At 54.6% G+C, this 22,176-nt stretch overlaps 1 protein-coding gene across 3 annotated transcripts; it reads right to left on the reverse strand.

The window, feature by feature from the left end:
- Window positions 1-112: 112 nt before the first annotated feature.
- Window positions 113-21,947, reverse strand: SIRT2 (sirtuin 2). 3 transcript variants are annotated; one of them, XM_058280215.2, is made up of 16 exons: window positions 21,846-21,945; window positions 21,043-21,089; window positions 18,100-18,148; window positions 17,716-17,829; window positions 11,413-11,454; window positions 11,145-11,251; window positions 10,961-11,017; window positions 10,402-10,470; window positions 4,594-4,723; window positions 2,650-2,709; window positions 2,316-2,371; window positions 2,102-2,178; window positions 1,974-2,025; window positions 1,123-1,193; window positions 919-985; window positions 113-798 (listed from the first exon to the last, which is right to left on the reverse strand). In XM_058280215.2, exons 1-16 carry the CDS (start codon window positions 21,859-21,861, stop codon window positions 643-645), a joined length of 1,170 nt encoding a protein of 389 aa, XP_058136198.1. In that variant the 5' UTR covers window positions 21,862-21,945; the 3' UTR covers window positions 113-642. The 3 variants fall into 3 exon arrangements, 2 of the variants coding, with proteins under 2 accessions (XP_058136198.1, XP_058136199.1); XR_011646349.1 differs by lacking the exon at window positions 113-798 and adding an exon at window positions 1,711-1,820 and having other exon boundaries at window positions 21,846-21,947; XM_058280216.1 differs by lacking the exon at window positions 21,043-21,089 and having other exon boundaries at window positions 21,846-21,947.
- Between the last annotated feature and the right edge of the window lie 229 nt (window positions 21,948-22,176).

Below are 22,176 nucleotides of genomic sequence, written 5' to 3' on the forward strand. Positions count from 1 at the left end.
GGTCTCCCCTCTCTACCCTTCACTCCCATTCTCCTCTCAAGACCCAGAAGCTCGTTCTCTCCCTCCGGTTGCTTCCCTGAGTGCCCACAGAAAGAAACATCGAGGCCAGATGGCTGATTAAATTTTTTTTTAAATTTGTCTCCAATAAGCAACATATTCTGTCCATTCCCACGGGGAAAACGGGCCCCAAGGGGAGGGGGCCCAGAACCCACTTTTCCAAGTTGGAGACAGAGACCCCCCCCACCACGGGGTGAGTTATACTTGAAGGCCCCAAACCCCAGCCATGGAAGGTTAGATGTGGTCCACTTGGCCATGGGCCCTGGGGGCAGCAGAGGGACTGGGGGCTCTTGGGCCCCATGTCCTGGGACAGTTAGAAATTTGGAGGCCCCCAGCCCCCTGGGAGCAGTTAGAGATTAGGGGAGGTTGATCCTTGTCCCTGCGAGTGGTTAGCGATTGGGGGCTGTTAGAGACAGCTCAAACCTCAGACCCTGGAAGGTGTTAGAGATTTGTCTGGGGCAGGAGTGGTTAAGAGCTAGGAGGTGTGTTCGGAGCTTCCCAGAGCTGCAAGTTAGAGGGGCCAGAACGGGCTGGGGCCTCCGAGTCCCCAGGGCTGCTGGGTGTCCTGCCTGGGGGGCGCTGCCGTCACTGGGCTTTCTCCTTCTCCGTGGTTCTGGCCTCCTCCTTGGTGGGTGGTGGAGACTTCCTGGGGGAAGCTGAGGTGGTGGGGTTGGGAGCCCCCGGCCCCGACTGGGCGTCGATGGTGGCATGCTCCTTCTGGACTAGGTCCTCCAGCTCCTTCTGCAAGGGGCCAAGTCCCCAGAGGTCGGAGGTCCTGGAGCTTATGGGGCCAGGGGACCCGTGGGGCCAGGGAAGGATCTGGGGACTGGGCTCAGGGTGGGCCGGTGGGCTCAGGCTCACCTTCCATCCCAGGAGGTCGGCGAGGGCCAGGCAGCCCTGGTCGCAGTCACCCACCCAGGCCACGTCCCTGTGGCAGGGGTGGAGTGTCAAGGCTGGGGACCCGGGCGCCCTTCCCCAGCAGGGTGCCGCGCCTTCCCTCCGGCGCCTTCCCTCCCACCCTGGCCCACCCGTCCAGGCTCCGCCTGCACCCGGCCCCTGGCTCACCTGTAGGCCTTCTTGGAGTCAAAGTCCATGCCGCCTCCCAGGCCCATCATCATTCCCAGGAAGGGGTCAGTCTGTGCGGAGGGCGGGGGTGGGTGGGGGGGTAGGGGGTAAGCTCAGAGCGCAGGCTCGGGAGCCGGGGGGCCTTGGTTTGTACCCCAGCTCTGTGATTTGGCCTCTCCAGGCTTCAGCTTCCTCGCCCTAAGAACAGGGATAGTCGCCGAGCTCCCAGCTGGGGTTGTGGTGTCGGGGAGTCAAGGCCTCACGAGGCCAGAACGGCGCCTGGCATGGAGGATGGCCGAATGCCCCACGCCCACGCCCCCGCTTCTCTCTGGGGGAAACGCCCTCCCCCACTCTCACTACTGGGTGGCAGGCCCTCACAGCCCCGAGCCCCTGGCACAGGGCGCAGCGTCCAGGAACGTGCCCGCGGTTCAGGGGCAGCCAGGGGCCGAGCAGGGCTTTCCCAGGAGGGTGCCTGCCTGAGCGCGAGGCGGCCCCGGGACACGGAGCCGGGAGAGGGCAGGCCCCGGGGGCGCTGGCGAGGGCCCTGGAACCACCTAGCCCGGACTCTTGGGTCCCAGGAAGTCCTACTTTCTTTTTTCGGTCTAAGCCGGCTGGAGCTGGGGCGCGGTCAGCCTCTCAGAAAGGCCCTGAATGGCCCAGGGCCCGTGGACTCTTAGAGCCCAGGCCGTCACTGGAGTCTAGAATTCCAAGAGAGGAAGTTCAAAGCATTGGGACTCCCGGGCTGGGCTTCTCTCAGGAGCCTGTTCCCCGAGGAGGCTGGTGGGAGGCAATGTGAGGGCGGGCGTGAGGAGGGGTGGGGTGGGCCCCGTGGGTGGGTGAGGCTGACTCACCTGGCCTGTCTTCTCCTTGTTGATGAGCAGGCGCGGGGTCGAGAGGGGTGCTCTGAGGGGACACCAAGCCAGGAGGTGAGGGCCCAGCTGGCGGCCGCCCCCTGCCCCTGCCCCCGCCCCTGACCTACTTGCTGATGAGGGATGCAAAGGGCTGCACCTGCAGGGAGGTGCCCATGATGATGAGGAGGTCCACCTTCAGGAAGTCCTAGGAGGGGGGCGCGGTCAGGGAGGGCGAGGCGGCCGCCCCCCGCCCCTCTGTAAGGCCACACGCGCAGCTCCTTGGGGATGCGACCTTCCCCAGGACCCGGCCAGGGTGTCCCCACGTGGGCCGGGGGCACTTACAGACTGCATGCAGGAGAAGAAACGTGCTGGGAGGTTCTCCCCGAAGAACACGATGTCTGAGGCAGAGACAGATGGAGACACAGAGACAGAAAGAGCCAGTGAGAGAAATGGGGAGGCAGGAACAGGGCCCGGGAGGAGGGAGCAGAAGGCAGACCCGACCCACGGGAGCTGCGGAGCAGTGGGGCCGCCCAGGGTGTCCAGAGCCCGCTCTCCCCAGCCAGATTTAGCCAGGGAGAGAGGAAGCCAGAGGGGGTGGGTGGGGAGCCCCGCCTTGTTGGGAGGGGGCCTTGCTGGGAAGGGGCCGGTTAGCAGGAGGGTCCCAGTCAGGGCTCACCAGGCTTCACAAGGCTCTGACATTTCTCACACTTGGGAGTCACCTGGGAGAAGATCTTCTCTGGGCATGAGAAGGGAAGGCAGAGAAGGCGATAAGAGCCCTGGGCTGGGGGCTACTGGGGGCTGCTGGGGGCTGCTGGGGGCTGCAGGGGGCTGCAGGAGCCTGCCCCCCCCCAACTGCCCTGCCCCCTCCCCACCAGCTTTGCCCCCTTCCCATCAGCCCTGCCTCCTCCCCGCCAGCCCTGCCCCCTCCCCGCCTGCCCTGTCCTGTCACAAATCTGTCAACACAAATCCACTCTGTCACCGGGAATCTGGGCTGTCTGTCCTACTTAGGAAGGACCTCTCTTCTTCCACCCTCCACCCCACCCCGGGTTCCAGGGCTGGCTCCCAGCACCATGTCTGGAGCGAGTGAGTGAATAGAAACGAAAGAATAAATGAAGGAGCAGACACTTGGCCCTAATGGGGACAACAGGATTCTACCAACTTCCACCAGGCAATTCAGACAAGGGAGTGAAGATCTTCCGGTGGGCCTCTGAGCACAGCCCCACTTCTCCCGGGTCAGAGAGGCCTGGTGGGTCCCAGCCACTTCCTGCCCTTGAATTGTGACAGACCCCTCTCCCCACCATCCGTGTGACAATCACCCTCCTTACTGCCTATTAAGGAAGCTTGAAAGCGTGTCTGTTACTTGTAACCCACAGATCCTAACTCATTGGTTCAACTATCCAGTCATTCCTTCACTCAAAGGACATTTACAGAACGCTGCTTCAATGGAAGTACTTTAAGATGTTTCTGTATAGACACATGATATTTTGTGGTGATGTATGTGACACTGCTGGGAGGGAAACATAATGGGGGGCAATGTTCATTGTAAACACCCCCAGCTGCTTGCATTGGGCTATTCAGGAACCCTCACCGCCCCCAGGGGTCAGCTGGCATTTAATCAGAAAGGCCACTCTCCAGAGGCCCTACCACAAATGCTGCAGCTGTCCTCATCTCCCGCGGACACCAGAGGCTTTGTTAAATCGGCATAAAGAATGTCAGAAACGAGTTTCCAGGGATGGAAAAAGTGGCTTCTTAGCGCAGTGGAGTCAGAAGCAGGCTCACACTGGCATTCAGGATACGTGGACTGATTTTTTTTTTTTTAAATTTTAAAAAATCAACCTTCCATGAACAGGGAGTACGACTCTAGCCAGCCCTGTGGTGTGCACCCCCAGGGACAGTCCCCAGCCGTCACCTCTAATCCGATGAATGAGCAGATGGAATCCTTTGTCTCTAAAAGGGCGCTGCCCCAGGTGCTAGCCATGTGGTTTTTAAAATTTAAATTAGTAACAGCAAGAAGTAATGAAGTAACGTTTCAAAAACTGGGCTCCTCAGTTGCACTAGCCACTTTGCAAGAGCTCGGTAGGCACATGTAGGCTCCCCTATCAGACAGTGCAGACGTGGGACATTTCCATCAATTCAGAAAGTTCTTTTGGACAGTGCTGCTCTAGATTAGCCTTGATGAACCTTTCATGCAAGATGGGGTGAGAGGACCTAAAAGGCAGAGCTGGGTTCTAGGAGCTCGCAGCCCAGCACAGGCTGCCCGGGCTCTGGAGTCTGATCTGGAACTCGCAGCATTAAAATCTGGTTGTGAGTGGGGTGGGGGGAGCTCTGGAGTTGAGTGCACGCCTCACATGTATGAGGTCCTGGGTTCAACCCTGGTACCTCCTGAAAATACATATATATATAAATAAAAGAAAAAATGTGGTTGTAAGGTTGGGAGGGAGCAGCAGAACCTCAGCTCTTTGGGGGCTACCATTATCTACTGAAAAGAGCCACAGAGTTGTCCAGGACTGAACTGGCATGGGTCAGATGGCAACGAGTGCCCACTACGTGCAGGACCCTGCTCCTGGGGCTGAGGCGGGGACGGCGAGCTGGGCGCCCGCTGGCTGACCTGCAGCCTCACCTTTCATCCAGCTCAGCGGGTACTCCCGCCGGCAGCCGGCGCTAACGCAGTGCGACGTGTAGAAGGTGCCGTGGGCCTCCACCAGGTCCTCGGGCTCCAGGCCGGCCACTCGCTCCAGGGTGTCTATGTTCTGGAAGGGGAGACAGAGGGAGGAGGGGTTGGGACAAAGCGCGCTGCGTGCGGACCAGAGGCAGAGAGGGAGTCGAGGCCAAGAGAAGCAAGTGGGGTTGGTGGGACCAGGTGTGCCTGGAAACTGTCCTGTTCCATTCCAACAATGCCACTGAAGGAGAAAGTCATGGTCACTTGAAGGCAGGGGCCCAAACACCAGTGTCTTTGAGGCCAGGCCCATGGCTACCACCAGCCTACATGGCATCTTTCTGCAAATCAGGGGATTTTGCTTCCATTTTTTCAGAAAATATATTTGTTAGAACCCAAACCACTGCAGCCTGCCAGAAGTAAGTTGAAATAAATGCACAAAGCTACAATGTCTCCACGTGAACAGGCCTCCTTAGATGTGATGCTCTTCTGCAGTACCCAACCTGCACTGCTGTACACGGCAGTCCTGGCCAAGCATTAACATAAAGAACCGAACCAGGAGGGTTTATTTGGTTTACCCCAGCGTTTTCCCGTTTGCAGGTCTTACTGTGGTCTGTTTTGTAGATGGATTACGAACTTGTATTCTTTTAAGACAGAAACATTTTCTATATTAAACAGGCAAGAATATTTTTCTCTTCCCCAGAGAAAAACATGCTCTCTCATTTTTCTTAAAACGCCCAGCCCCCTCTGGAGCAGCTCTCGTGTGCCCACCAAGGACTGCTACTGAGGCAGATGCTGACGGAGACCGCCTGTCCCACGAGGCCCCCAGCTGAACTAACTCACGGGGTTTCCCTGAGTCTCCTTAAACTGAAAGCACGTCCTTACAAGGACTTGCTGTCCAGACGGACCTCTCTGCTCCCTTCCAGCAAGCAGCGTTTCCCCCAAACGTGCAGACAAGAGTCCCTGTTCCCAGACGCTCGGGCAGCTTCCCACCCGCCACTGACCCATTCCAAACCTGTTTTTGCCTTTGTTATTTGACTCAGTCTACCAGCTGACTCCCTCACACACAACACGGCAATTTGCATTCAGCAAACTAAACAGCATGTGAACTAGCCAAACACGTCTGTGTTATTCTTTGACACAACTTTTGCTAAAGAAATTCACAAACAAAAAAGAATGAGGGCAGATTGTAGGTACTGATATAAAATATCTCCCCAATACGTTTAAAGGTACAAAATAATAAAAGGTAGTGTGGCTAGCATGTGGGGGCAAAATATGCATTTGTGCATTTGCTTGCCTATATATAGAACATTTTTGAAAGGAGACACAAGAACAGGTGACAGCAGTGGCTTCCAGGGCGGGGAGCTGGGCAATATGACGCCAGCAGTGAGCACATGACTCTAGGTGGCAAGTAGCCGTGGCTTGGGTGTCCTCAGGAAATGGTGCGGTGGGGAGCGGGACCCAGGCAGATGGCAGGCAGCGCCCAGGGCGGGCAGCGGGCACTCAGCACCAGCCGCCAGCTGCCTCTGGGAGTGTGGTCCAGGGGGCGGCTGGATTGTCAGGATTTTCAGGCGGGGCCAGGAGTCTGGGCTTTCCTGTGCAATCCCGACTTTGTTCTGTTTTGTTCTTTTTTCTTTTCCCCTGACCTTTAAACCTCAGCTTACTTCTCTTCTCAAAACCACCCATTACTGCCTGGAAACAACAGGGCCTGCAGCTCACACCGCACATCGGTGCAAAGTGAAGGCGGCGCCCCTGGCCCTGTGCCCAGGTGGCGGCTGGCACCTGGGCTGGGGTGCTTTCCCCTCAGCAGGGTACCCCACGCACAGCTACTCAGCTCTCAAATTGCCTTAGCGACCTCGAGAGTAGGGGCGTCTTAAATGTTTTTACAACATGCCATGGGAAGCAGATGTGGCTCAAGTGACTTAGCTCCTGCCTACCACATGGGAGGTCCCAGGTTTGGTTCCTGGTGCTTCCTAAAGAAGACGAGCAAGTCAGCGAGTTTATGTGATGGGCTGGTGCAGCGAGCTGACGCAACAAGAGACACAACAAGGCAGGGAGCGGAGGTGGCTCAAGCAATTAGGTGACTCCCTCCCACATGGAAGGTTCTGGATTCAGTTCCTGGTACCTCCTAAAAAGAAGACCAGCACACAACAAACAGAGCAAATGCAAACAGAGGGGGTGGGGAGAAATGAAATAAATCTTTAAAAAAAACCCACAAAAACCGTGCTGTTCCCCTCAAACAATGTTTGCTCTCCATGGTTTTCCACTGACTGATCTTTAAGCTGAGGAGAATAATGCGGGCAGCGGAGGTCCCCCACCCAGCTGTGACATCTAATTAAATCTTTTTGAAAATGAAGGCAAAGTGCTTATAATGGAATAAAACATAGCTTTTAAAATGTGTGAAGGGAAATGGACTTGGCCCAGTGGTTAGGGCGTCCGTCTACCATATGGGAGGTCCGCGGTTCAAACCCCGGGCCTCCTTGACCCGTGTGGAGCTGGCCCATGCGCAGTGCTGATGCGTGCAAGGAGTGCCGTGCTGCACACGGGTGTCCCCCTTGTAGGGGAGCCCCATGCGCAAGGAGTGCGCCCCGTAAGGAGAGCCACTCAGCGCGAAAGAAAGTGCAGCCTGCCCAGGAATGGTGCCGCACACATGGAGAGCTGACGCAACAAGATGACGCAACAAGATGACGCAACAGAGACACAGATTCCCGTGCCGCTGACAACAACAGAAGCGGACAAAGAAATAAGAGGCAGCAAATAGACACAGAGAACAGACAACCAGGGTGGGAGGGGGAGGAGAGAGAAATAAATAAATAAATAAATCTTAAAAAAAAAAGTGTGAAGCTACTCTGTGGGTGTGGATATGGGAGGGTCTTCCAGACAAGAGGTTAAGTGGGGGGAAAAAAGCTGAGTACAGAACCCCATGTAGATGCCATATACATTTAAATATATAGAAGTATATATCCGTATTTTGTGTATACATTTATTTTTTAAAAGAACTATAGGGTTGCTGTGAAGATTACAGAAACTTGGGAAGCGGACGTGGCTCAACTGATAGAGAGTCCGTCTACCACTTGGGAGGTCCAGGGTTCAAACCCAGGGCCTCCTGACCCGTGTGGAGCTGGCCCATGCACAGTGCTGATTCATACAAGGAATGCCGTGCCATGCAGGGGTGTCCCCTGCATAGGGGAGCCCCACGCACAAGGAGTGCGCCCTGCAAGGAGAGCCGCCCCGCGTGAAAAAAGCACAGCCCGACCAGGAGCTGCACCGCACACATGGAGAACTGATGCAGCAAGATGACATAACAAAAAAGAGACACAGTTTCCCAGTGCCACCAAGGGTGCAAGCAGACACAGAAAAACACATAGTGAGTGGACACAGAGACCAGACAATGGGGAGGGGAATGGGAGAGAAATAAAATAAATCTTAAAAAAAAAAAAAGATTATAGAAACTTGAGTGAACAAGACAACTTTCCCTTGTTTGGACACTTGTATCTTGAGATAAAAATGGCATCGTATGCAGACTTTAAAATGCTGTGTTATTACAAGTCACCAAGAAGTGAAGACAATGTGTTCTGTAAGACTGGGTCAGTAAGTCAAAAAGCAGCTGATGTTGAAGAAGAGGTTGAAGAGTTTGAATAAAAGAGTTTCATGAAATGTGAGTGGAAAAAATTTTCCATGTTAGTGTATTTATGTGATTTGCCATTTTACTTAAGTGCGTGTAGTTAAATCCATGCATTGAATACTGCAAATAAGGGGGATGTGCCTGCACATTTCCCATCAACCCCCACACGTAAAGCCAGCAGGGCGGCTGACGCACTGTGTGGTGTAAGGAAGGGGCGGCCTCTCTGAGCAGCCCTTGCGGGTGACTTGGTGGCCACTTCCTCCGCCTGAGTTGAACACCACCTGTCCTCCGCTCCTCCAGCCCGGCTCGTGCTCCTCGAGTCCAGGCCGCTTCATTCAACTGTCTCCCCGCATCTCAAGTCCCACATGCTTCGGCTCAACTCATCTGCCCCCACCCTCACCTGCACTGCCCACCACCTTGGAAAGAGCAGCGGGTGCTCAGGCCCGAGACCCTTCCTCTCTCTCCCACAGCCACCCCCAGGACATCGGCAAGTCCCCTTGGCTCCACTTTCAACAGACGTTCAGAATCCACCATGTCTCCTGGCTCTGTGGCCCCCACCCTGGCCTGTCCCCCTTGTCCTCCACCTGGACCGTGGAGCAGCCCCTCCCTGGCTCCCTGCTCCCCAGCCCCCCAACACTGTCCCCGCACGCAGCCAGAGGGAGCCTGTGGAGCCCTCTGCTCGGAGCCCCTGCGGCGCCAGCTCCCTCGGGGGAAGCAGACTCTCTGTGCCCTTGAGGCCCTGCAGGATCCTGCCCATCACCTCCCTGGCCTCCCCTCCTCTGCTCTCTTCCTGCGGCTTCTCAGGGTCCTTGGAACATGCTCCGGCCGCACCCCAGGGCCTTTGTGCTGGCTATTCCCTTTGCCTGGGACAAACTCTTCCCCCGGACAACCCCTTGGCGCCCTCCCTCTCTTCCTGCAGATCTGTGCTTAAGTGTCCCCTTCTCGGCGAGGCCTTCTCTGACCACCCTACATGAAACTCCCCAGCGTCTCCCAGGCCCCACCCAGCACCTCTGATTCCCCTTTCCTGCTCTAGTGTGCCCCGTAGACCTGCTACCCCTGGACATCCCAGGCCTGCGGCTTCTCCTTTCTGTTCCTCGTCCCTCTCCCCACGTGACAGTATCAGCTCTGTGAGGACAGGGGCGCCTGCTGGTTCTGCTCACCGCTGCAGGGCCCCGGCATGAGCAAACGTGTCCCGTGACAAAGGCTGCCCAGGAGGATCCACGCGGCGGCGCGGGAGAGCGCCTCGCTCCGAGGGCACCATCCTTACCGGGTGTGAGCCGCATCTGGGAGCAGGTCTCACTCTCCGGGAGGCGCGGGCAGGTTTAGCTCCTGGAAACCCCAGGCGCTAAGCTGGAACACCTGTCCGCAGGTTGAAAAATCCGGGCCTAGGAAGAATTCGCCCTCCCCCTGGTGGTAGCTCCCGAATCTGCAGGCGCCCAAGCGCCAGGCTAGCACTCCCAGTCCTGTGTCAGCAGCCTTTCGGGCGGTCTCGGGTTCTGCGGCACATTTATAGCACACGCGACATCACTGCAGGAGCACAGCAGGCAACTTCAATACATACTCATCTAACAAAGGTCGAGGCACGAACAGGGTTTACCGATAGAGGTGCAAGACCTCTAAAGTCTTGCTGACTAGCTCGAAGCCAACAGTGCGAGCCGCCCTTGCCTGAGTACCCCCTGGGCCAGGCCTTGGTTGCGCCTTGGACACGAACGAGCAGCGAACGAGCTGCTGAAACATACCGCGCCCCTTCCTTGAGACACTATGGCTACCCGTTGGAAAATGGTCATCATATACTGATTTTGTTAGCTCAAGTCACGGGGTATCATCTGCTGGAAATCCATCGTAACAAATATAAAATCTGGATGTCTATGGGTATGAGGGATGGCCCTGAGAGGGGCTCACTGTCCCCTTCCCACAGACCTGAGAGGCTGAAGAAGTTCTGACCCATTTTAGAGAAATGGAAACTGAGGCTGAGAGAGGGAAAATGACTCAAACCAGGTCACAAGGCAGGGAAGCAGGAGGCCAAGCGCGGCCCGTTGCCTGCTTGCTTTGCAGCCCGTGCTCTTAGCCTTGCAGCTCTTGCCCTGGGAGAAGGCACCACGTCCAGCCCACCCGCCTCCTCCCACGGTGCCCACTGCCCCACTTACCTGCGTGTAGCAACGCAGCAGCAGCCCTTTCTCCTTCAACAGGCGGATGAAGTAGTGACAGATGGTTGGCTGGAGGAGAGTAAGTGTGACAGTGTTGACCATCACAGAGGACACTGACCACACACTGCCATGTGCCACGAATTCTTCTAGGCACTACACGTTTTAGCTCACAGAATCAGCACAACAACCTCGTGAGAGAGACTATCATTATCCCCACTTTGCAGGTGAGGAAACTGAGGCACTGGGAAGTTGACTGTCTTGCCAGGACGACAGAGCTGGTAGTTTGTAGAGCCAGATTACACCCTTCCCCAGAGTCTGGGCTCTTATGTATTCTCAGCGCGTTAGCCCTCACAACAACTCTGCGATCAGTCCTCTCAGCATCTCACAGATGGGACAACTGAGGCTCAAAGTCACAAGACCAGGAAATGAGGACCAGGAGTTGAACACAGGTGGACTGGACCCAGAGCCCAAGTACTGTGACCTGCCTGACGGCGCGGGAGGGGGCCTTCCCGTGCCTGCTCTCACCCAGCCTTTCCCGCTCCCCCACAAAAGATCTCACCTTAAACTGCCCAGGGTAGAGCTCCTTGGCGAGGGTGAAGAAGGGCTCTGGGTGTTTCTGTGGGAGAGAGAGCCGGAGGGCAGACGGGCATCCAGATACCCCTGGTGGGATGCGGGCTGGGGTAGGCGACCCCCGCCCTTCCCCCATCAGCGCTTGGGACGCTCTCCCCCGGGTGCGTGCATACCTTGAAGTAGCCAATCTCAAAGATGGCCTCCGGGTAGGGAAGATGGTACTTCTCCAGGTTGGCGTAGAGGCCCGTGGATGGGGAGCGGAAGTCAGGAATGCCCGCGGCTGCGGGAGGCGGGCCGGGGGCAAGCGATAAGGGACGCTGGCCCCATCTCTGTACCACACTGACCCCACCCCGGTGAGGCCCCAGCCAGGCCCCGGTTCCTCCCCAGCCCCTGAGAAGGGAGCCCCACTGCTGAGCGCTGCTGGGGCTGGGGTGCACTTACACGTGGAGACTCCAGCTCCCACCAAACAGATGACCCTGCGACCTGCAGGAGAGGAGTTGTGCATCAGGTGACAGGGTTTGCTCAGCCTCTACAATACACACCTATCATGGCCCTGTTTGCTCCGTGTCAGGCCTGGGGGCCCCTGGGGCACGACCATTTTGTAGATGAGGAAACTGAGGATTAGGCAGGGGAAGGGGTCACAGTCAACTGGGGGAAGACCAACACGGGGACAGAGAATCTGTTTGGAATGATACCAACTTAGGAAGACTCAGGAAAAGGCCATATGGGGAGAAGCTTTTCCTCCTAACTGGTCTAGACGAAAACGCATGAGAGGCCCACCTGACTGGGATCATGGAGTAAGACAGGTCAGGGCTCTGTCCCCTAACAAAGCTTCAAACAAGCAGCAAGAACTGGAAGAAACATCTTTCTCAAAGCTTCGGAAAGTTAAAGGCTTGCAGTAACAGGGTAAGTGCCAAATCATGAAAAAGGCCACTTAAGAGTGGTCGAGTCTCTGGGAGCCCAGGCTGGCCCCTCCCCGCCCCTCCCCAGCTGAGCATAGAGCTGGCCCGAGCTCCCAGTGCAGGGCCGTGGTCCCCGTTCCAGAGGCGGCAGAGGAACCTGGTGTACCTACTGGGAGCATGGATGTCTGGCCCCGTCTGTCTGGGGGCTGCCTGATAGACTGTCCCGGAACTTGCCCAGTGTGTAGAGACAGTTCACGGAGCTCTCCCACAGAACCCTGGGGGAGAGCAGGCAAGTTGTAGCTGCCTGGGGAAAGGTTTGCTGGCTGTGGGACATGCAGAGCCCGGGACCATATGGAAATACTGTTCCCTAGGGAAGACGGTGCATGTGAATGGGGGAATTCCTAGGGCCAAGCGTGCATGCCCAGAAGACACACGTGCGGAAAGGATGAGGGAGGACATTAGGCTTTGGCCTTGAACTCTTCTCTAAAGTCATTCAGTGCATAGCCCTGAAGGAACACATGCATTCAGGTGAATTTGCAAACACTGGGAAAGGTGTGGGTTTGTTGTTTTTGTTGTTGTTCTGTTTTTCCTCATTTTGTTTTTGTTAGCTCCTGGCATTCAAGGAAATCTGCCATAACACTAGGTGGATACAAGCTTAAGAAACGGACACCTTAAAGTCTAAATTCCAGAGACAGCACACTAAAATATCAAAATGTCCAGGTTTCAACAAAAGATTACAAAACATACAAAGAAACAGGAAGCGATGGCCCAGACAAAGAAAAAGATTAAAGCATTAGAAACCATCAGTGAGGAGGATCAAACCTGGGACATTCCTGACAGACTTAAAAAGAAAAAAAGTCCTAAATATGTTCAAAGAGCTCAAGGAAAATATGGACAAAGAGCTAAAAGAAATCAGGAAAACAACAGATGAATACAAAGAGAATATCAATAAAGATGTGGATATTATGAAAAGTAACTAAATAGAGCTGAAGACCACTGTAACAGAAATAAAAATTCCCTAGAGGGGTTCAACAGCAGATTAGAGCTGGCAGAAGAAAGAATGCGTGAACTGGATGATAAGACAACTGAAATCTTTCAGTCTGTGGAGCAGAAATAAAAAAGAATGAAGAGGGAAGCAGATTTGGCTCAACAGATAGAGCATCCGCCTACCACATGGGAGGTCCAGGGTTCAAACCCAGGGCCTCCTGACCCGCGTGGTAAGCTGGCCCACGCGCAGTGCTGATGCGTGCAAGGAGTGTCTCCTGCGTAGGGGAGCCCTATGTACAAGTAGTGCGCCCCATAAGGAGAGCCACCAGCTTGAAAAAAAGTGCAGCCTGCTCAGGAGTGGCACCACACACATGGAGAGCTAATGCAACAAAAAGAGACACAGATTCCCAGTGCCACTGACAGTAATACAAGAGGACACAGAATAACACACAGCAAGTGGACAATGGGGGGGGGGGGGAGGGAGAGAAATAAATAAAAAATAAATCTAAAAAATAAAAAAAAAGAAAAGAAAAGTGAACAGAGCCTAAGACACCTGTGGGGTACCATGAAGTATACCAACATATGCATTGTGGGAGTCCCACTAGAAGGAGAAAAAGAGAATGGGGCAGAAAGAGTATTCAAGAAATAATGGCAGAAACGTCTCAAATTTAATGAAAGTCATGAATATGCACATCTAAGGTGCTCAACACATTCCAAACTGGATAAATCCAAATCTAAACCACAACAAATAATAATCAAACTGTCAAATGCCAAAAGACAAAGGAGAATTTTAAAAGCTTAGAGAGAAGTAATGTATCAGGTACAATGCAGCCTCAAAATGATTACGTGCTGGTTTCCCATCAGAAACCATGGAGGCAAGCAGGCAGTGGATGACATATTTAAAGTGCTGAGGGAAGCGGACTTGGCCCAATGGATAGGGCATCCATCTACCACATGGGAGGTTCGCGGTTCAAACCCAGGGCATCCTTGACCCATGTGGAGCTGGCCCACATGCAGTGCTGATGCGTGCAAGGAGTGCCGTGCCACACAGGGGTGTCCCCTGCATAGGGGAGCTCCATGCACAAGGAGTACGCCCCGTAAGGAGAGCTGCCCAGCACGAAAGAAAGTGCAGCCTGCCCAGGAATGGCGCCGCACACACAGAGAAATGACACAAGATGATGCAACAAAAAGAAACACAGATTCCCGGTGCCACTGATAAGGATAGAAGTGGTCATAGAAGTGGTCATAGAAGAACACACAGCGAATGGACACAGACAGCAGACAACTGGAGGGTGGGGAAGGGGAGAGAAATAAATAAAAAACAAATCTTTTAAAAAAATAAAGTGCTGAAAGGAAGAAAAATGCCAACCAAGAATTCCATATTTGGCAAAACTTTTTCAAATCTGAGGAAGAGATTAAAACACTGACAGATAAACAAAAACTGAGGGTTGGTCACCACTAGACCAACCCTACGAGAAATGCTAAAGGGAGCTCTGAAGGTTGAAAACAAAGAACAATAGACAACAGACTGAGGTCACTTGAAGACATAAAGATCTCTGGTAAAGATAATGACGTGGGTAAATGTAAACACCAGTACTATTTCTCTTTGGTTTTTAACCCCACATTTTACTCCCTATGAATGCATAAAATGTAATGATAAATCAGTGATTTGGAGTCATAATGTATAAATATGTAATTTCTCACAAAACTTCATAGAGGTAGGGGGACGAAAAAGTATAGGAATATAGTTTGGGTATTCTATTGAAGTTAAATTGGTGTCAGAGCAAACGATTGTTATAGATTTAGGATATTAAATGGTAACTACATGGGAAACGGACTTTGGCCCAGTGGTTAGGGCGTCCGGTCTACCACATGGGAGGTCCGCAGTTCAAGCCCCGGGCCTCCTTGACCCGTGTGGAGCTGGCCATGCACAGTGCTGATGCGCGCAAGGAGTGCCGTGCCACACAGGGGTGACCCCCGCGTAGGGGAGCCCCACGCGCAAGGAGTGCACCCATAAGGAGAGCCGCCCAGCGCGAAGGAGGGAGCAGCCTGCCGAGGAATGGCGCCGCCCACACTTCCCGTGCCGCTGACGACAACAGAAGCGGACAAAGAAACAAGATGCAGCAAAAAGACACAGAAAACAGACAACCGGGGGAGGGGAGGGGAATTAAATAAATAAAAATAAATCTTTAAAAAAAAAAAAAAGGTAACTACAAAGAAATTATCAAAGAATATGCAAACTCATAAGAAAAATTAGAGTATAGGTTGCCAAGGGGGTTGGAGACAGGGGAATGGGCAGTTAATGCATCATGTGTATAGGGTTTCTGTTCAGAAAATGGGAAAGTTCTAGCAATGGAAGGTGGTGAGGGTGCTGTCACATCGGGCATATGATCTATCCCACTGAATGGTATGTGCTTGGCAGTGGTTGAGGTGGGAAAGTTTATGTTGTAGATATGTTTCCACCATTAAAACAAAAAAAGAACCACCAAAGAGATAATGACAACTAAACGTAATAAGTGGTCATGGAGAAAAAGCTGAAAAGGACATTACTGGGACATAAGACAAAATCAGAATATAGACTATAAGCTTTATATCCATGTTAAATTTCTTGACCTTTGTTACTGCACTTAAGGAGGCTACATAAATGAACATCCTTTCTTCTGAAATGCTTCTGTAGTACTGAGAAGCATGACGTGTACAATTCACATTCCAGTGTTCAGAAAATAGACAGATAGGTAGATGGACGGATGGAGAAATAGAGCTAGAACGATACAAAAAATATGGCCAAATGTTAAAATTGGGGCATCTGGGTATGTAGGGGGAGAGGGGTGTGTTTGAATGTTCTGTAGGGGGTTTGTGTTATTTTTGTAAGTGGCTTTTAAGTTTGGAAGTATTTCAAAAATAAAACATTTAAAGAAAAAAAGAAACAAAAAACAAAACCACATGTGAGATCTCAGTGAGAAGAGGGGGAAGGGGCAGTCCCTAGGAAGAGCTGCAGGCTAGAGAAACCTCTGTGGCTGCCTTCTCTTTTAGACACACTCTTGGACGACATCTGTTTCTACCACTTGATACACATTCCTTCAGCGTATTACTTTCCTCTGTCATCAAACCCATATCAGCCACCGAAGCCTGATCATTCTCAGGTGGAGCCCACAGATTCGCGGCTACAAGCGAGCCCAGGGAACAGGGGCGTGGGTGAGGGACTCTGGAGCTGACGCCCAGTGCCCAGGCCCTGGCTCCCCACTTTGGGCTCTAGTTTCCTGCCCCGTAATACGGGCATATTAGTCCTGGCCTCACAGGGCTGCTGAGAACAGACGGAATTAACACACCAAAAGCCTAGAACAGAGCCCTGCGCTGAGACAACACTAGGTACGGATTTGCTCGTGTTCTGAGTCACTTTGCACCCCCAGTTTCACCAGCTTTTATAAAAGAGGGTGGGAAGATACGGGAGGAGGCAAACCATTGCACAAGGGCGTAGGCTGTGTGGAAAGCGCCTAGTGCTGCCCGAGCCCCGGGCAGGCCGGCCACCCCACCACCTGCCCTCCAGCTGATGGATAGACTCAAGCCCAGACACCCCGGGGACTGGGAGGTGTGAACAAGGGTGGATAGTAGAGGGGAACAAAGGTCAAGGCCCACTGCAGCTTCAGCCCTGGGCTCTGTCTCGGGATGACAGAACCTGGCCTGATGGGACCCCAGCAGGAGGTGCATGGGTAGGAGAATGTGCTCTGGCTTCAGGTGGTCTGTCAAATTCTGACACTCTGCCACTTGCCAGTTGTGTGACCCTGCACCACGTCACAACAGCTCTGAACCTCAGTTTCCTTGCCTGTCCAGATCACTCCTGGAATGACCTCAGAGGTTTAATGGGAAGCCCAAATGAGAGGACCCTGTCCAGTGCTTAGCCCAGCGCCAGGAACACAGTGAGGCCTCAAGGAACTGCTCTTATTTGTTATTATCCTCTCTCGGGGACCCCATGAGTCAATGACCCCAAAGCTCAGGGGCAGGAGGACAGAGGAAACAGATGCTTTGCAGTCCATTCCCAGTGTTCTTTGGGGTGTGCCCAGGCCAGAGATGCTGCAGACAACTGGCTGTCTGCCCCAGGAAAGGGAGGCCCAGGGCAGCAGGCCTGGCTGCCCGAGGGGGCGATGGCAGTAGCTGCAGGACAGGGAAACTGGAGGAGACATCTTCAACAAAAGGCTGTTCTGGACCCTCAAAGGGTCGATTGTTCCATTTGAGGACTGTCAAGGGCCTGGTTTCTCAGACATCGGTGACCTCACTTGCAGCAAGAAATATAAATTACAGGGTGACCCAATAATAGGCCTGAGCCCAGATTCCTTCATAACACTCACGGCAAACACGGATGGGGCTCTCCTTAGGTTCCAGGTCCTGTTCTAAGCATTTCACAGCTGCACTCACTGATTTAACCCACAGTAACCTCACTCAATGACACAGGCCTGGCCAATCAGAGACCTCGTGACTGGCTCAGGGCCAGGCAGGTGACCCAACCTGGGCCAATGGGAGCCACCCTGTTCTTTTGCTGGAACCCCTGGGAAAGCGGTGTTCTCTTCCCATGGCAGCTGCTAGGCAGGCAGAACTGAGATTTGGAGCTGCCAGGAGCAAATTACACCAACACAGAGAAAAGCAGAGTCAAGAGACAGAGAAGTAGATTCTTGGCAACTCCATGGAAGCACCTGGATCCAGCCATGCCTAAAGCTGCCTTTTAGTTACAGAGCCAACACAATCCTTTGTAAAGGTGTAAGCCAGTTTGAGTTGGGGTGAAGGACTCAGGTGGCAGGTGGCTGGGTGCGAGAAGTCATTTGTGATGGTGGGGGAGGCCCAGGGCAGGCAGGGGACTCACAGCGCTCGCTCTGCATGTAGCGGGACACCCCTTCCAGAGTGAGTTCATCCAGTCGTCGCTCCTTCTCGGTGCCCAGGCCCAGTGTCTGGGAGAAGAAATTCCGCAGGAAGTCCACTGACCAAAAGGAAGAGACAATCAGCAGGGAGGGCATTTTACTTGGCTAGGGTACATAGATGTCCCAAGACCCCTGCCCCAGGCCTGGAGTACCCCGGCCTCCCCACAACTAAAGGCACAATGCCTAGCCCAGCCAGCTTCCCCAGGACCCTGCTCTGGTATTGGCACCATCGAGCCCATTGTTACATACTTTGAATGTCACCCCTGGTGGAAGAGAAGAGGGTGTGACCCAGACCTGACCGCCCCCCCCCACCCCCAGAAGATACTCACTCTCTGCTTCTCCTCCAGTTGCTCCTTCCTCAGTGTCGGAACCTGAGTCCTGGAAGGGATGGGATGGGGTGGCCAGGCCCGAGAAGTTGGGTCAGGGAGGCAGGGAAGAGGCCGCGGGTGGCAGCTGGGCTTGGGGGAAGGCTCTGGCCCAGAGGTGGGCCTCAGGAGGTGAGGGTGACGGAGGGGCAGTGCTGGGGTCAGCCTGTGGGCTCTGGGTGGGAACCCCACCCTGCACTCCTAGGAGTACACCTGCGGGAGTGCCATTCCTTTCTGCATCCCCCTGAGCCTCTCTGCAGTGCAGCCCACCCCAGGGGGCAGCTGGGAGGAGGAAATGAGGTGCTCAGAACAACGCCAGGAGGCAGAGCAGGTGGCGGCAGGTGTGCTCAGGAAATGCTAGTGCTGCCATCACCTGCCCCTGCCCACCTCCTCGGCCTACCCCCCTCGGCCCTGCAGCCTGAGCCCACCGCCCCTTCCCTGCAGCCCTGTCGGCCCCTCCGTGAGGCCTGGACGGCCTCCACTTCTGACCCTCCCACGTCCTTTCCCAACTCCTCCCCTAGGTCGCTGAACTCTGGGACCCTGTCCTGGGCCCTCCCTGGGCTCCCGCTCTCATCCCCCTCCGCTGCCGATGCCCAGTCGCTGAGGACACCCCCTGCTCTGTCTCCAGATCCTGGGCCTCCTGGACATTTCCCTTGGGGGTCCCCCAGGGCCCCGCTCCCACACGTCCCAAACTAGCCTCAGTGTCTTCCCCACATCTGCTCCTCCTGAGCCTCATCTCACGGTGGCCGCACCGTCCCCCAAGCTCTCTGCTAGAGTCCTGAGCCTCGTCCTGGATGCCTCCTGCCCCTCGCACTGCCCCCTCGCCCTCCCGCCACAGCCCATCAGCCCCCCAGGAGGCCGCTCAGGCGAGCCGACCAGCCGGCGCCCCCATCCTCTCCCCCCAGGCCCTGCCCCAGCCTCCTTCCTGGGCTCCAGGCCGTGTTCTCAGCCTCTCATCTACCCTCTGGGGCCCAGCCTGCTCCCCTCCCCTTCACAGGCCATTCCCATTGCCTTCTGTGGTCTAATCATTCAATCCTGAACATCTATGGAATTCCTAGGATGTCAACCCATGAGGCAGGGACTCAGTCTGCTGAGTTCCTCCCTGAATCCCCAGCGCCTACAACAGGGCCTGGCCAGAGAGGAACTCCAGAAGGATCCACCACTGGGTGGTGCCTGCAGCTTCTTAGGGCCCAGCCCTGGATCTCCCAAAGAACCTAATCTGACCACCTCACCCTCCTGCTAAAAACCCGTCCAACTCCTCTCCCTTCCCGCACCACTCACTACCCTCGTTCCCAGGCTTTTTAATAGGAACTTCCCCTTCCAACCATATTCTGACATTTTTATTGCCTTCTAAGCTCCCACCAGCTTGGCTAAAACGTTGAGCATCAGAACACGTATAACTCAGGGCACTGACCCATCCCCATCAAGATAATCACTGTTAAGTTTTGGTGTTAATTGCTCTAGCTTTATTCTCTCCAAGTAAAAACTCATTTTCTTTGCAGAAACGGGTCTCACCAGTGCACACGGGCTGCACCTTGCACTCTTCCCAGAACAATATACGACAGGCCCACCTCGTTCTGTTACACTGCTGCATAGTACTCCTTTGTGTGGGGAATCATCCTTCACTTACCCCATCAAGTGACAGCCATTGGGCCAGGTCCAGTTTTGCGCTATGACAGACAATGCTGCAATTTACATCCTCGTGTCCCTCTCTTTGGGACTGAGGGTCCCTTCTTAATATTGAACCTTGTCCTCTGAGCCCCATGGACAGTGGCTGCACTCTGGAGCTTAGGCGAGGGAGGAACCCCAGCTTGACAGGAAGCTCTTATACCCTTAATATCACTCTGCTGTGCCTTTGTGAGGAGTTGCGCTCACAGCATCTGCCCTGACCTACATCTGGGAAGCAGCAGAGGCGGGCTGGGATTCTTTCAGGCCGCTGACAATGAGGCTCTGTGGGAGGACGTATGGGCCCTGCTGAGCACGTGCTGAGGGCACGGGGCGGCTCTGCCTGCAGGGGAGGCGGAGGTGCTGGCGGCTGCCTTCCAGCTCCAGGGAGGCCGCCCTGTCTCCCCTTCTTTGGCTCGGTGCCTGGGAAGCAGTGTGCTGAGTGTTGTGGGTTTGATGTCCCTGTTCCTCTAGGCGATGCACAGGGGACAAGTTGCTAACAATGCTCCCTCAAATCTTTTTCTGTAAAATGGCAACGATAGGCCTCTCCCCTCAGAGAGATGTTGGGAGGATTAAATAAGATGATGCATGTAAAGCCCTAAGCAGAATGTCTGGCAGAGAGTAAGGACTTGACGAATGCTAGGTATTAATATAATTTTCCATCCCCAGCCACCAAGCTACCAAGTATTTTTATGCCTCCAGGTCTTCATGCAAGCTAACTACCTCTGCTTGGAACACCATTGCTCATCAGGCATAGGAAAATTCCAAGTCACTCTTCACTTACCTAGACAGCCTGTGGATTCCTCCAGGGAAGGGCCTGGGTGGTCTCTTCTGTGACCCCACAAAGCTTATTCTGGCCCCCACAGCACCCTGAGCTACCTCCACAGTCACCCTGGAGGGTTGCTTTAGTTACTTGTCAGTGAGACCCATAAGTTCAGAGACCGAATCCCATGCCTGTCTCTTCTGGGCCCAGCACAAATGAGGTTCAGAAGGGACCGGCAGGGAGGGGACAGGAAAGAGGGAAGTTTGGGAGAGCAGGCCTGAGACTGAGGCAGTGCATCTTTCTCTGGCAGGCCCCAGAATCCACCATTCCCCAGGAGGCTGCACCTGGGGTGGGCAAGGGGTTGGGGCAGTGAGCTGAGGGCCCTGGGGTATCTGTGTTCCCTCTGCCACCTCCCCCCCGATGTGGGAACAAGTTTGTTGCTCTCCTTCCCTCCAGTCCACCCTTTCCCCCCATCTCACCTGAGCCTCCTGCACCTTCCCTGCCTGGGTCTCCAGAGGGTCAGAGGCTGGGGGAGGAGGGGGAGCAGACGTGGTTACAGTGGAGGGAATGGTTAAGGGAGAATGAAGGGGTTCAAAGCGGGAGTGGGGGACCAAGAAGACCTAGTTATACTGAAGTGGGGAGGGATAAAAATGGAATAGAGGGAGGGAGGGAGAAAGCAGATTTTACAGACAGGCTGGGAGAGGAAGGTTTTGGAGGAGAGGGAGGAGAAAGGAAGGGATACAGGGACTGGAGGAAGACTTAGGAGAAGTTAGAAGGCATAGTGTGTGTTGGGAGAAAGGGATCGGTTTACCAGGCCAAGGGAAGTTTATAGAGGTGGAGAGGAGACAGGGAGGGCTACCCGGCTGGGAGTCTGTTTTGGAAGAGGAGAAGGGATGGGGGGGGGGGGGTAAGTTTAGGAAAGGCACAGGAACTAGAAGGAAGAGATAGAAGGGGACACCAAGGGTCCCCTAACATCCTTAAGTTGCCCCTATCAGGTACCCTTAGCAACCAGGACCGAGGCAACCCATGTCCTTAGTAACCGGAGTGTGAGAAACATGCGATCATTAGCAATCTGGGGAACGAGGCAAACGGGCCCTTAAAACCTCGCGACCCAGAAATTCACCGACCTAAGCAATACGCATCACTTAGCAACGGCCTTCCAATCCTACTCCCCCATGCAGCCCCCACCTCCCGCCCCCCTGCGCCTGCTCTTGGGCCCCGGGGCCTGCAGCATAAGCAGGCCCCGGCGCGGCCCGACCCTCCCACCGGGGCCCTGACTCACGGTCCGGTTCAGCCATGGGCGCGGGCCGTGGCCCTCGGGGCTGTCACCGATTTCTCGGTCCCTTGACGACACCGGAAACGGAAGGGGCAGGGAAGAGACAAAGAACTACAACTCCCAGCAGGCACGGCGGCCTCATGGAAGCGATTCTCACAATGTCTCGAGGCGGCCCTCTCGGATAATGAAGATACGAGAGGGCCGGACTACGAGTTCCAGAGGGCCTGGGGGTCGGCAGCCATGTTGGTAAAGGGCGCGCGGAAAATGTGGGAATGGGTCGAGAGCTGTAGTACAATTGCACATCCTGATTGGTTCTAGAGCAGAGTGGGGCGGGGAG

This window comes from Dasypus novemcinctus, chromosome 18 (genome assembly GCF_030445035.2).
Source record: "Dasypus novemcinctus isolate mDasNov1 chromosome 18, mDasNov1.1.hap2, whole genome shotgun sequence".
NCBI classification, from domain to species: domain Eukaryota; kingdom Metazoa; phylum Chordata; class Mammalia; order Cingulata; family Dasypodidae; genus Dasypus; species Dasypus novemcinctus.